General features: G+C 35.9%; 1 protein-coding gene across 3 annotated transcripts in view; it reads right to left on the minus strand.

The window, feature by feature from the left end:
• Positions 1-9644, minus strand: part of Shmt (serine hydroxymethyl transferase) — a 170740-nt gene extending 161096 nt beyond the window's left edge. Inside the window, exons 1-2 of one of the 3 annotated variants that reach the window (XM_089595803.1) lie at positions 9450-9644; positions 8139-8332 (exon numbers count right to left, since the gene is read on the minus strand). In XM_089595803.1, the coding sequence (XP_089451929.1) occupies positions 8139-8332 (194 nt within the window). In that variant the 5' untranslated portion in view covers positions 9450-9644. Of the gene's footprint in view, positions 1-8138; positions 8333-8434; positions 8454-9449 lie in introns of those variants that run through there. The other 2 variants (XM_089595804.1, XM_089595802.1) reach the window with 2 other exon arrangements.
• Between the last annotated feature and the right edge of the window lie 4787 nt (positions 9645-14431).

The following is a 14431-nucleotide window of genomic DNA, read 5'->3' on the forward strand; positions in this document are numbered from 1 at the left end:
TCTTCCTTCATAATCGAAATTTCAGCTCGTGTGTCCGCGTAGAACTTTGCTTTCCCACCTCTCAGTTGAGTGCTTGTCATAAATACCAAAGGAGGTGTCCTACCTGCTAGAATTATATTTATTTTTGCTTCACACTGATGCCCGCTTCCGTTATTGTTTCGTCCTACTTCCATTTGAGGGCTGTTTCGAGGCAAATTATCTCTCCTTGTCATCATATCAACTCTTACACTCGCAGCTAGCGACTCTCTTACCTCTACGCTTGCCGTCTTTCTGCTGTCGAGTGTTTTTGTTATCTTCCTATCTACTGGGGGATGCCCAACGCTTCGAGAGCGCATCGAGCATCCTAGGAGTTTAAATTTTTCGCGCGTGACCCGTCCATTCTCGTATTTTTCCCATGATTATATCGACTATTTTGGTTTCCTCGCTGATTGTAGAGGTTATAACTATTTTTCCTGGGTCTGTAATTATTATAATTATTTTCCCGTCGCCGATTATAATTGTTTTAGTTGTTATTACCGGGCGCGTAATTATTATGACTATTTCCCCGTAGCTGATTATGATTATCGTAATTGTTATTATTAGGTGCGTAGTTATTATAATTATCTTCCCAGCACTTATTATGATTATCATAATTGTTATTATTAGGTGCGTAGTTATTATAATTATCTTCCCAGCACTTATTATGATTATCATAATTGTTATCATTGGGATCGTAATTATTTCTCTTATTTTGATCATTGCAATTCCTATTCTTTTCGATTGGCTTATTATTGTCCCTACTATTATTCCACGGAGGGCGACTAATGTTGCTTTCGAGATTGCTTTAGGGCAGTTTTCTGAATTTGGGACAGCAGTGGGTTGGCATCATGAGTCATCATTGTTCTATTATGCAGCCATTGCGCCCGACTGCAGTGCTGAATAACTGACTCGCTATTCAGCTGAGTCAAGCTTAAGTGACTTAAGCTGGGCTAGCTGTGTATCGATGCCTCCCATGCTCCTGAATCGCCGTGATAGAGCGAGTAAAAATGCGTCTACGGTATTAAACAGCGATAACTGGGTGCGAAATTAACTGACACCATCCCCTAAAGTTTACCGCTTAGTGTACCTATGAAGTATTTTTCGTATTGCGACGCGACTGCTAGACTTGCTGTCCTCACCATCTTTTCAAAAAGCCGAAAGTTTATTGGATCTCCATTGAATATAGGGATGTCACTCACTGCGCTATTGACATGGGACAGTGCACTTTAGTGCATGCTCACAGGGTACGTGTTTTCCGCTCGCCGTTGACTTACGATAGGGTTTATGTAAGTTGGATTTCGCTTCGCTTGATAATGCTCCTCTCGCAAAATGTAATTTTCCATTCATGTTATAACCCCAAAACGACCAGTCAGATGACGGTACTGTTGGTTGGCCTCTCACCCTTTTATTTATTGGGCCTGTAGGTTCGTAGCTGGGTCCAGCATCATGCATCCTCGCGCCCAAAAAACTTGGGATTCTCGTTTGCTGCCCCCATGCATTCTTACCTCTTTTGATGTCCTTGACGTTAAGCCCCAATTATTTGTATGGCCAAGTACTAATTCCCTAGTAGTCCCGGGTATCCTTCGCCGTGGTCCTTGGTTTGAAGTTGCTTTTCGCTGTACTCTGGCCACTTCTTATTTCGCTGATCCCTCTCGTAGCAGTTCCTTGTTCACTTCGTAGCACGACACTATGTGTGTTTCCCAAAAATCGCAATAGTTGACATTTTACCGTCGACAAAAACGATAAAAAAAAAAATTTACTTTTATTTAATCGCAATGACCATCCCACTTTTGATACCAAAGCTGTTGCGTAGGATTCTATGGTCTTGGGGTGCGCACGAAGTAAATAGTCGAGGAACTAGTATCAACGTCTTTATTTATACAAAACGAGAGAAGAGCGTGTCGCGTGCGTAAGACCTTCGTCCTTGCCGGTTCCAGCCAGAGAGCGCGCTTCCTTCAGCTTCTTTATCTGATTACCCCTCTGCTATCTCCTATTGCAATCGTCTTTAGTAGGCCCCAAAAAGAGGGGGCGCACGTACGTGTGGCTATGATATCGTACGTGACAATAGACAGCCAGACCCGCCGTTTACTTGATACCAAAATCTCATGATCCCCCCCCTCCATGAGGCAGGTGGCGTTAGTTGCGTTATCATTACAGTAGGTAACGATGCATTTGTTATCACGTAAGATGGGCTGTTACCATTCGAATAGACATTGTCAATAAATCAAATTGAGCTCTCAAGTCTGTAAGCACACTTTATGTATTGCAAATATTCCAGATATTTTGTATCAGTATTAACTAAGGGGTCCAAGCAATTGACAATTCCTTCCCCCCGACCGATCTATCTTTCGTAACTTTTTTTATCCTTCAATGGTACATTGCATCACTAGGGCACAAAGTACAAACATGAGCACCCGAAGGGGCTCTATAACTTTAACTAAATATAAATACGACTTTAACTCGTTACTAAATAATTTTTATACATTAACGATTTATATGTATTGTTGATACATTACAATAAAAATAATATTATCGCGTCAGTATGTTCTAATGACAATTGCGTAAGCTAAGAATCATAAATTAATATCACAATAATAACATAATACTTAAAGTTTTATACAACGAAAAAATAGAAGTAAAAGTGTTACGTAAAAGTAAATATATAAAACCCTACTACGAAAATCTAACGTTTAATTTTTAAAGTTTAGCGCAAGGTTTAAATGCTGTTAATCAAGAGCTACATTTATTAGAATCACGTGCGTTTCAAGAAATCAACTTTGAGTTGTAGTAAATGTGCATTTTGTAAAAAAGTTTAAGCATATCATCGAGATTATCGGAGAAATCGTCTGGAGAAAAAAAATCTTTATACATACTCAACTCAACTGTTTTAATAGATATTTTGAGAGTAAACGCGATATTTTCTTCTGCTAAGTGGTTGCCAAATTGGGCGTTGAAAACTTGAATGCAGTTAAAACAATGTTATAAAATGAATCCGACGGCACTTTTAAGTTTTCAAAATCTTTATCCGGTATGTTGTAAGCTTTTTAAAATAAAACGGTGTATTCTAAAATGAATCATTTACGAATGTGAGCTTCCAGTAGTTTAAGTGGTAGAGCGCTTGCCTTCCGTCTGGAAGGTTTGGGTTCAAGACCCCACTCCACCACTTTTCCGCGAGTACCTCTGAGATTTTTTCTATATGTCCCAAATGCTGTAGAGTTCCTCGTCAGTGTGGTGTAATGCTACCGAGCCACCTGAGAGTAAGGGAAACAGTGCCTGGATCTGCGCTGAAATGTGTACCGTGCCGTCGGAGCAGTAAGAACTAACGGTGCCTCGAATTATTAGTTCTCGAGTACAGATTTGGGAAACCGTTGTCACAATAAGTAACAAGGCCAACGACAAAAGACAAAGACCTATGTTAATGCTTTGCTTTAAACTTGGAGAAAAATGAACAATGGTATCAAGGATTGTGGAGCGATCACATGCTGACAGATTACAGCTGGAATCTCAAAAGAAATACAAATAGTTCCCACAGAAGAAAAGCTGTAAAAAGATCATTTGAATCTAAAAAACAAGGATATAATAGTAAACAAGATTAAATCATTTGAATAAAATTTCTTGGTTTTTATTTAATACAAAAACGTATTACGATTCAATATTTTATTAAAATCTAGGATTGAAAGTACCCATTACAAAATAAAAATAAGTAAAATACGCGAGTATCAGGTTTTCTCTATTAGATAACTAGAGTTTATTGAGGTAATGTATGGTGTCTTAGCGGTCATGGGATTGGCTTCACAGTCTAATATGTGTGAGAGCTCATAACGAAAACAATAGTTATGAACTTTAGTTTTTTCCATCAGATTTCGGGATTTTTTGAGATTATGTTAGGTGTCCTAGACGTATTATGATTGGCTCAAGAGTACGGGGAGTTGAAGAACTTATGTATAAATAGTAACTAGATTATAGATTTTTATTTGAAAAGCTATAGATTTTACAGGTTTGCATTATGGTGTTGTGAAGATTTTAGATGCTATGTTAGGTATCTGACCAAATGACCACTTAGAATAGTCTTAAAAATAGCTGACATACCATTTGCGATTAAATATATGTTCAAACAGAACCATTCATCTTTCAAACAACCTTTTTTTTCTCACAGATATGGACGATTATTTGAAGTTAGGAAGTAAATACGAGCGGGTAAAAAATTTTTGAGCTCGAATGCGTTTTCAGCAACCCAGAAAACACAGGGTGCGAGTGGTCTGGTTTCTTTCTTTTTTTATGTCGTGCAGTATAATTTATAAAATGTATAAGACACTTGGATTTGATGACGTTACCGGGGAAAAGTTCAGAGAAGTGAGGGAAGCGCAACCGTACAGCAACGCTGACAATTTTTTTGCTCGTGTGGACATACTTATAAATACGCGCGTTTACGCACACTCAACCGATTCTTTCTTATGTAATTAAAAAATCTAATGGTGGATAAATTTGAAAATGAAATGTAATGTTTATCTAACATAATATTATTTTATCATCAAAAATAATTGAGATAAGTCCACGGTTCATTTCCTCATAAATGAAATTTTATGTAAATTTTTCATAAATTAAATATTTATAAAAAAAAGTACAGTAGAACGATCTAAAATTGTTTGTGGGATATTTTTATGGTTTAACGAAAATACGTTTAAAGTTTCAACTATATCTATCAGAAAACCAACGTATGACTAGGTTTTTAGCTTATGATACTTGCTTTTAAAATCTACCGGCAAACTTACTTGGGACTTGGGATATTTAATTATTTCCCGCTAACAGCTTTGTTACATTTAGGTGCTATAACGGGGCAAGCGTGCTTTAATACATATATTTTAGTACACTTAATGCAAGTCATTTTTATATTATGTCCCCTTCAGTGTTTACAGTCATAGTTACACGCATGTAAAATCTAAAAACTAATTCATGTACCACCCAAATGGAAATAATTTAGTTTGATAAGTTGGTAATAATTATTTTTAAAAGTGAGTAGAAAATATAAAAAAATTATAACGGGTTTTAAAGTCTAGATTTAAGACAAGTAATAAGATTCATTATTTATAATTGTATGTTACAAGTTATTATTAAAACTTTTTGATACTTACTAGTTATTTTTTATTTTGTTCGTGAGATCGAACGGTTTAACCATGCTCATAAAAATTACTTTTTTTCATGTGATATTAAATATACAACAACAAGAATAATTGATTATTAAAAATTAATAATAGCTACAAGTTTTTGGCAAATCTTAGAAGTCAAGTAATAAACAGTGATCATTACCCATAAAAGTTGTTTCTAATCACTACTTTTTTCGATGTTTCCACAATGATATTTATGACGAAAAAAAAAAAAAAAAAATTAAAAGTAATAAAAAATAATAACTAATTTTAACACTCATTAAATTTCATTATAGTTTCAAATATGAACTTTATAAGATATTATTAGTAGTTATTATTTTCTTTTCTTTACTTAATCACAAACAATTTTCCGCTTGGGGGCGACCAGTGGATAGCCGACGGTTCACGGGTGAGTGCACCAAGTCAATGTATTAGAGTGAGCTTCGAGGGAGTGAGCAGACAATCTTTGGACCGCTCGTGATTGGTCAATCGCCATTTGAGGCTTCTGCGGACTTTAGTTATATTGGGATTCCAAAAGGTCACGTGACTCTTGCGATATATATAGTCACTTGGGGAAAAACTAACACAGGCCTATATAAAAGCAATTATATTTTTATTTTTTTTACACGTTCAACGATTGTAATACGCTAAAAGCCTTCCAATAACATATTTGAGGAGATGAAAATACTTTAGCTATTTTTTCCCAACTCAATTGGTCTTTAGCAGCTAAACGCACATTTAACCTGTACAAATTTCTCCCGGTACCGACTATATATAGGAAAACAAGCGAGATTTTTGTACGGTTAAATGTGCGTTTTCGCTCTTTGAAAGGAAAGTTTTAAGCTGCAAAAGACCAATTGAGTTGGGAAAAAATAGCTTAAGTATTTTCATCTCCTTAAATATGTTATTGGAAGGCTTTTATCGTATTACAATCGTTGAACGTGTAAAAAAAATAAAAATATAATTGCTTTTATACAGGCCTGTGTTATTTTTCCCCCAAGTGACTATATATATTGCGAGAGTCACGTCACCTTTTGAAATCCCAATACTTATATTTATATATCCATACATATATATGTGTATCGTGACGTATACATATGCTAAATGATGCGTTTTCAAGCTCACGCCTTTCTCCATGATGAGCCTCTAATGGCGGACACTGTCTCCTCACTCCCTCGAAACTCACTAATGTATTAAAAAAATGTAGTTAAACAGATATGAAAGGCAGTTAGCCCGCCATTGTTTTCCTGCTCTATAATTTATTTAGTGTATGATGAAAACTTTTCTCATTAAAATCAATAATCATAAAATTCGTTTTCCTTAACTAAAACATCTTTAGTTGTGAAAGAAGTTATAAAAATAACTGATTTGTTTCAGTTGCTTAACTTCAAAACCTGGTTTTGGTTAAGATAGTAGTCGAGCACTCTACAGTGCTCCCATAATGCGCTGTAGCGTATGCATATACTATATATATCGCTTCGATAACTATCTCGAAAAATGACAACGTTGTAGGAGCGAATTTCACTGAATTTATCAACTTTGCAAAGCTCGAACAACAAAACTATACCGCTGAGCCCTTTTAAATTGGAACCACAGTTACTTTATAATATAAATTATAGAATACTATTTTTTACGAAACATTATAAGAAGCGTTTTAGAAATATAAGCAATTTCGTTCACAAATCGACTCCCAATCCGGCGCTTTCCTATATACCTTCTGTGTTAAAAGTTCATCATTAAAACTTTAATTTCTCCAAAACTATACCGCTAAGCCTCTTCAAATTTTGGCTCATGATAAATAATAGCAATCTTAAGGCACACACAAAATTTTAGAAAAATCGTAAGAAAAGGGTTTTTGATCGACTACTACTTTAAACCATCACCATTGTTTTACTGTGAAACCAATAGAGGTATAAGAATAGAGGGGAAAAGCGCTGTACTAGCCCATTTTTACAATTTCGGGGGTATGATGATACGATGACTTACACTACGATGACTTACACTACACTACGATGATTTACAATACGTTTAATGACGTCATATGTGCCACCCCACTACAGTCCTATAATTTATATATGTTAGAGGTGGGCAAAGGGGGGGTAAATATTATCAAAAATGGCAGGGAACGACACGTATAGTTTATTGGGACTTCATAAAGGTATGAATGCACTCCCTGCCATTTTCAACAATGTTAACTCATTATTTTAGGTATTGTTCGAAAAGGTCTCGAAAATCGATTTTTTCGGCACTTTGCAAAATTTATTTCTCGGAAACAGTCAAGCAGAAACGGCAGGGAATTTTTTTGTACATTTCAAATATTGTAATGAACAGTTCATTAAATTTTGAAGCGGTAAAGTGAGTTAAAAAAAAAATTTTTTTTTTTAATTCATTGCTCCGAACCGAACCGTATGTTTCGGCAGGGAAAAAAATTTTGTCATGTAAATAAGGTATAATCTTTCATAATACCGCAATTGGGTTCGGTAAAGTTACTAAAAAAAAATCATTTTCTTTCCTATGCTATAACTCCGCTGGACTTAATTTGGGGCTATAAGTTTAAATCTACGAGAGGTTAGGAATCGTCCCAGGATCTCAAATACCCGGGCCCTGCCGTTAAAGTGTCTTGGCCTAAAATTACGTGCCATTGCTTTAACTACTGAATCCTACAGTTGATTCAATCTCATGTATGACTCAACCAATAACATAACTGCCAGACAAAGACAGATGCCCCGTTACGTAGCGAATTCTGCTGTCGCATATCACGCCCCCTTTTCTCCTCTATTCTTATACCTCTATGGTGAAATCACATTTACATTATTAGTTTGTAGATTAATAACCTCCAATTAACAATGCAAAGGAGTAAAAATGCACATAATTTGATTTTGCTACGTAATGAGCAATTACTTCTCTTACGTTTTCATTACATGATTTCAGATATAAAAAAGATTTAATTCTAGGTTAACACTTTGTTTGTACCACCTTTGTCCTGGAAGACCTTCACTATATTTATTGTGTAGACAAGAACTGAGACACTGAAGAACACTCAATGAAGTAAAATTTTCGCTTGCTATCATTTCAAGCCCAGATTGTTGTCGTGCTTTTTCTTTTTTTATTAATTGAAACAGTTCTGGATCTAAGTCCCAAATATTTTGTTGTAACAAAGGATCCATCATCTGCAAGGAAATAGAATAAATTTCAATAAAAATTGTTAGATGATCAATGCTTTTACTGATTCAATAATATAACACTGAAATAAAAATTGATTGTAAGACTACCACTGCAAAATTCATGTCGTTACTGATAACACAACTATCTATTTACGATAACCTCAATGAACTGTGTGTAATCCATCTGACACAAATAAAAATTGCATAACAAAAGATAAAGTATCATATGGTGTATCTATATAAAATTGCAACATTTGTATGTGTATATTCATTTATATCGATATACATTTGTATATGTATGTAATTCCAATTTCATAGAAATTCCAAATGCCAATCAATGAAATGGATGCATATGAATATAAAAGTTATCTACTTATCTATTCATACACATCAACATGTGTATACAGCATCGGTCCAGAATCAAACATCATTTATTTTTTTAATAAATGCCTTTATTAAAGACATTTTATAGTCAACTTCTCGTTTTTATATCATAAACCCTAAATCAATGATATTAAGACTTGTATATACAAAAATATTAAAAACTAATAAAAATACATACACAAAAGTTGACTTTTATGCTGGAAATTGCTCTAGTAAACAGAAACAAATTTTTGTTACCTTAAGTAATATGCAAATTGTCTGCGCTCGGGACGTTAGATACAAATATTGCCTTACAATAGATAAAATATCTAAGGTTTCCAAATACTTTTTTCAAACAATTTTATTTCTACATTAGTATTAGATGCATTATTCAGTATCAATATCACAAATCGACCAACGAAATACCTTAGCAGATGGACAAATTACAACGAAAATATGTGTATTCACTTGTGACTATACGGACATCCTAAACGTATTTTTCACATCAGAGATCAAAAAGTCCAAACAAAAATAAATGATGGACTATATACTATAGTGCTTTTAAAAATTAAAGTTTGTATATGTAAGAGCATAGTAGACTGACAGGATGATTAACATTGTCCGAATAAATCGTGAATTTAGAACTAACACATTCTTTGAAATTCTGTCATGGCATTTAATTAGAGACAATATATGTTATTGAAAAAACCTATATTGTGTTTAAATTGCTATCTTATAACCATAGTTAAAAGCAGCTTACTTGTGAGATATGCTACAAATAAGAAGGTGTTTTCAAGATATTCAGTGAAAAATTCTTTTTAAACTATCGTGATAACCACCTCAGCTTAGATGGATACTGTTCCAAACGCACATGTTCAAGTATTGCTTGAAAAAGTCGTAAAACCATAGAAGTATGAGAATAGAGCACGCAAGTAACGCAAGTGGGCGATTTGCGCGTGATCAGCTAAGAGAAAGAAAATTGCACAAGGGGAGTTCTATCTCTCTCTGACCATCTGCTCTACCTTGCAGACTTGTGAAGTTGGCGCCCGTAAATATTAAATATTAATATTTTGCACTCATTCAGGGCTTAAATGATTTCTCCTTACATACGGATTTATCCTCCACTTGAATTTTTATTTACGGATCAATAGTTTGCGAAATATTTGCAAAATAAAAAGTCGAAATTGGGCGCAGCGCTGAAGTAAAAAAATTTTGTTTTGAGTGCTAAAGTGGGTTAAAATCCAATTCTACATGTACGATTCGATTCCTCCTCATTTGCGGATTACGGAGGTATGTCAGTTACTGTAATTAAATGTCACAAAGTTTGTAAGGGTGTAATCCGCAATCGCCGCCAGCAGTTACATATGTACGACGTGACAACGTTGCGTGGTTGGGGGCGCTACTGTCGATTTACTGGTGATGTGATCCGCAATCTCACCAGCAGTAAAGCAGACGACGTCGGTCTACTAGCTCTTTTTCGTGACATTTTCTGATTGTAAGCAAAGCAAAGCAGACGACAGAATGTCGGAAAATGTCACGAAAAAGAGCAAGTAGACGGACGTCGTCTGATTTACTGCTGGTGAGATTGGGGATCACATCACCAGTAAATCGACAGTAGCGCCCCCAACCACGCAACGTTGTCACGTCGTACATATGTAACTGCTGGCGGCGATTGCGGATTACACCCTAAATAATGAATTAACTTACTGAGTGAGAGAATCTAGTAACATTAGTCTAGTGACTTTTGGTCCAGTGCTCCGTTCCTATTGTTCGATACACGTCGTTTCCTCCGTACAGCGGGTTCTACAAAATATTTATCAGAATAGAAAACTTTAGTAGGTATTACTCTATTAATTATTAGTTATAAGTTATTCAGCTTTTGGGCCAATACACACACACATACATACATTACATACTTTAAGCTCAAGGAGAAATTTATTTGTCAATAGGTACCGATTTTTCATCTTAAGAATCTAATATCTTGAATCTATTGTGGCAAACACTGTTGACTGATATTTATTCATTACGCGCGAAATTTTAATATTTGTTGTTATTCAAGAAACAAATAGCAACACAACTAAAAAGTAGCAGTACAGCTATAATCATTACAAGACACAGCTAAGCACACAAGTAATAATTTTGTTTGAACAAGTTTTAGAAAACAGCTCAAGCATTCAAATTTCGCGCGTAAACGATTAATCAGGCGAATTGAAGATCAAGTAACCGACCAGTGAAAACGGATAAAAGTGACACAGGCTGTGTTCACCTGAGGCTCTGTTTGTTATTAAGTCTGTTAAGGTCACGTGATCATTTATAATAAGTGCGATGAAGACAGCATGATGTCACCATCTCAGTGTCTCACTCACACTTATCATAAATGATCACGTGACCTTAACAGACTACAAACGGAGCCTATGCAAACAAAGCGCCAGTAATACATTGACAAGTACTTAATTTAAAAAAATGTTTATTAAATGGGTTTACACTAGATTGCTTAGTCATCAAAAAATATGTGTGTATGTGTGTGTGTATTGACCCGAAGGCTGAATAACTTATAACTAATAATTAATAGGATAATGAAACGACATGTACCAAACAACAGGAACGGAGCACTGGACCAAAATTCACTAGACAAAAGTTACTAGATTCTCTTACTCAATAATTAAATTCATTATTTGCAAACTTTATAACATTTAATTACATTAATTTATATATCTCCGTAATCCGCAAATGAGGAGGAATCGAATCATATAGGTAGAATTGGATTTTAACCCACTTTAGCACTTAAAACAAAGTTTTTTATACTTCAGCGCCGTGCCCATTTTCGACATTTTATTTTCCAAATATCTCGCAAACTATTGATCTGCAAATAAAAATTCAAGTAGAGGATACATTCGCAAGTAAGGAGGAATCGTTCAAGCCCCAAATGGGTGCAAAATATTAATATTTAATATTTACGGGCGCCAACTTCACAAGTCTCTACCTTGCGTGATAAGGAGATCAGAAGAGAGAGAGATTTGACCAATCACAGCGCTCGGCTAGATAAGGACACGATTCCTCTTATGTGCAGCTATCTCTCTCTACGCTGATCTCGCTGCCACTTCCAGGCTGACATACCGTTTGCGTGCTCTATTCTTGTACCTCTATGCGCAATACCCTCTATGCGCAAAACTCGAAAAGTAAGTTAGGATGCGTTCCGTGAGCACTGGCCGTTTAACTTAAGTATTTAGATAATGTGTAGATAACTTATAAGTGTGAGAGAGATAACATGTCATACTTTTCCCCTTGCACTTAGGCTGCAGTCGCATGGAGCGCAATCGAGAATGCAGGATAGAATTGTCCCCATAAATGACTGTGTTAAGTCTATTGCGTCTAAATAAATAAAGCGACCAGGAAGTGCTGAAGGTTATGTGAGGATAGGTGCTTGCGTTATCATTTTATTAATTATAAATAATTAAAGCAACCAGTAAGCGCCCCGGGTTGTGTGGTGATAGACGCTTGCGTTATTATTCACAGGAGTAATAAGTCTTCCCCTACACTTCTGCTGTAGCTCTACTCTGATCGGTGGGGGTATGCGAAGATCCTCTTTGCCAACACTGCTGCCAACCGCAACCTTCAGATCGCCTCCTTATCAGCACCACCACTGGCCAAGCTGTGAACTATCGCTGATGTATACATATGATGTATATATATCAGCGTATATCATAGAGGTATTGGCCAGGTGCAAGTGATGGGAGGGGATACATGATCATCTCGAGTCAACACCAGCGTGCGTAGTGGCGAAAATAGGAAACCTGGGGAACCAAATTACTGTCATTTTTGCTTAATGAAGAAAAGAATAACAGCATTTCGTCAAATTTACAGATGTTATCATCACGTATGCATAAATAGTATTAGTATTATGAAATTGCAGTTGCACAAATGTAAAAAAATGAACTATGTGGTGCGAAGAACGGTTATAAAATGTTTAAATGTAACAATATATTAATAAAGTCTCGTTAGTTTTTGATCCAGAGCACACTCTCAGAAGCAGACGGCAAAAAGAATAGTATATTGCGTACGAGTTTGCAAAGGCTTTAATTTACGAAGAGAGAGGTTTACAACACGAGCCGAAGGCTAGGGTCGTAACGAGGTTTGTAAAGAAGCCTTTCCGAACGAGTTTCGTATACTATTCTTCCGCCTGAGGACCCAAAATCAAGCGGCGAAGGTGCAATTTTGAGGTTAGAAGGCGGAAAAGATAGTTACGTGAAATAAGACATGATCATTGTGATTTCTATTATTACAACGTTTATGAAATATGGGTGTAAAAAAGTGCTGTGTTGTTCAGTGTAACAGTAGCGCAAAGACAGATGGAGTAAAATTACATCAATTTTGGTGATTATCTAACTGGAAATAAAAGTAATTTTCATGTGCATTGCAACTTATAGACAATTTTTAAAATAATCTGAATAAAACGTACATGCAGGTTAACTTTGTAGGAAGCTGAAGTTACCGAGGTCTGCCTTGTTACGACGGCACTTGTCAAATTGCCAACTCGATCACTTTGAAATTCTGTAACATCGCACACATGACTACTTTCAACCAACTGTTTACCTTTTTTTAAGGCTTTAGAGTTAAAACAAATCGAGTGTGTGATATTCCTAAAGCCTGTTTTTATGATAGCATCCATTATCAGATAAATAAATATACTAATTTTTTTGCTAATTAATTGATTATAACTAAAAGTGTGCATCGGTGTATGCTGTTGACGTATAATGTGGGTACCCGCGGTTGCATGATTTTGACACCAAGTGTGGCGCTGCATGACATGCACCTAGCCAATAAGAATGAAGCACGCACTGCACGCAAGTGGTATGTCAGATGTCAGCCTGGAAGTGGCAGTGAGATCAGCGTAGAGAGAGAGAGAGCTGCACGTAATAGGAATCGTGTCCTTGTCTAGCCGAGCACTGTGATTGGTCGACTCTTTAGACATATATAAAAAAAAGACTGCTCGTTCTTATGTATGGCGCTAAAGCACAAGTAGAAAGAGACACAATATCGAACATGTACCTCTGTCTCTCTCTCACTTACGTTGCCAACTAGTGCTCCCGAAAGTGGCCTCCGAAGTAGCGCGAAATTTAAATTGGCTTTATGGAGCAAAACGCAAAAACCCACATAACTCAACAGGATTTCTAACATAATAAATAAATAAACCCACAGCTATTAAGCCCAATGACCCAATGCTAATTAACCCAGTAACACGAAACGCCTACTGGCCACTTTTAAATTTAATGCTTTAAATAATAACAAAAGCGCCAATCACCACACAACCTGGAGCGCTTACTCGCCAATTTGTTTATTGATTGAATAAATAAATTAACACAAGCGCCATTCACCATACAACCCAGATTGCTTACTGGCCGCTTTGTTTGTTAATTTAATAAATAAAATAACAAAAGCGCCAATCACCACATAACCCAGGGCGCTTACTGGTCGCTTTGTTAATTAAAATAATAAATAAAATAACATAAGCGCCAATCACCACACAACGCAGAGCGCTTACTGGCCACTTTGTTAATTAATGACTTTGAATTCATTATATTATTCAACAAAGTGGCCAGTAAGCGCACTGAATTGTGTGGTGATTGCCGATTGTGTTATTTTATTTATTTAATTAATAAACAAAGCGGCCAGTAAGCGCATCGAGTTGTGAGAGGATTGGCGCTTGCGTTATTTTATTTATCATATTAATAAACAAAGCGG

The sequence above is a fragment of the Copidosoma floridanum genome, unplaced genomic scaffold, assembly GCF_036245765.1.
Source record: "Copidosoma floridanum isolate Cflo_tuat_1 unplaced genomic scaffold, Cflo_Japanese_pri ptg000028l, whole genome shotgun sequence".
Lineage (NCBI taxonomy): Eukaryota > Metazoa > Arthropoda > Insecta > Hymenoptera > Encyrtidae > Copidosoma > Copidosoma floridanum.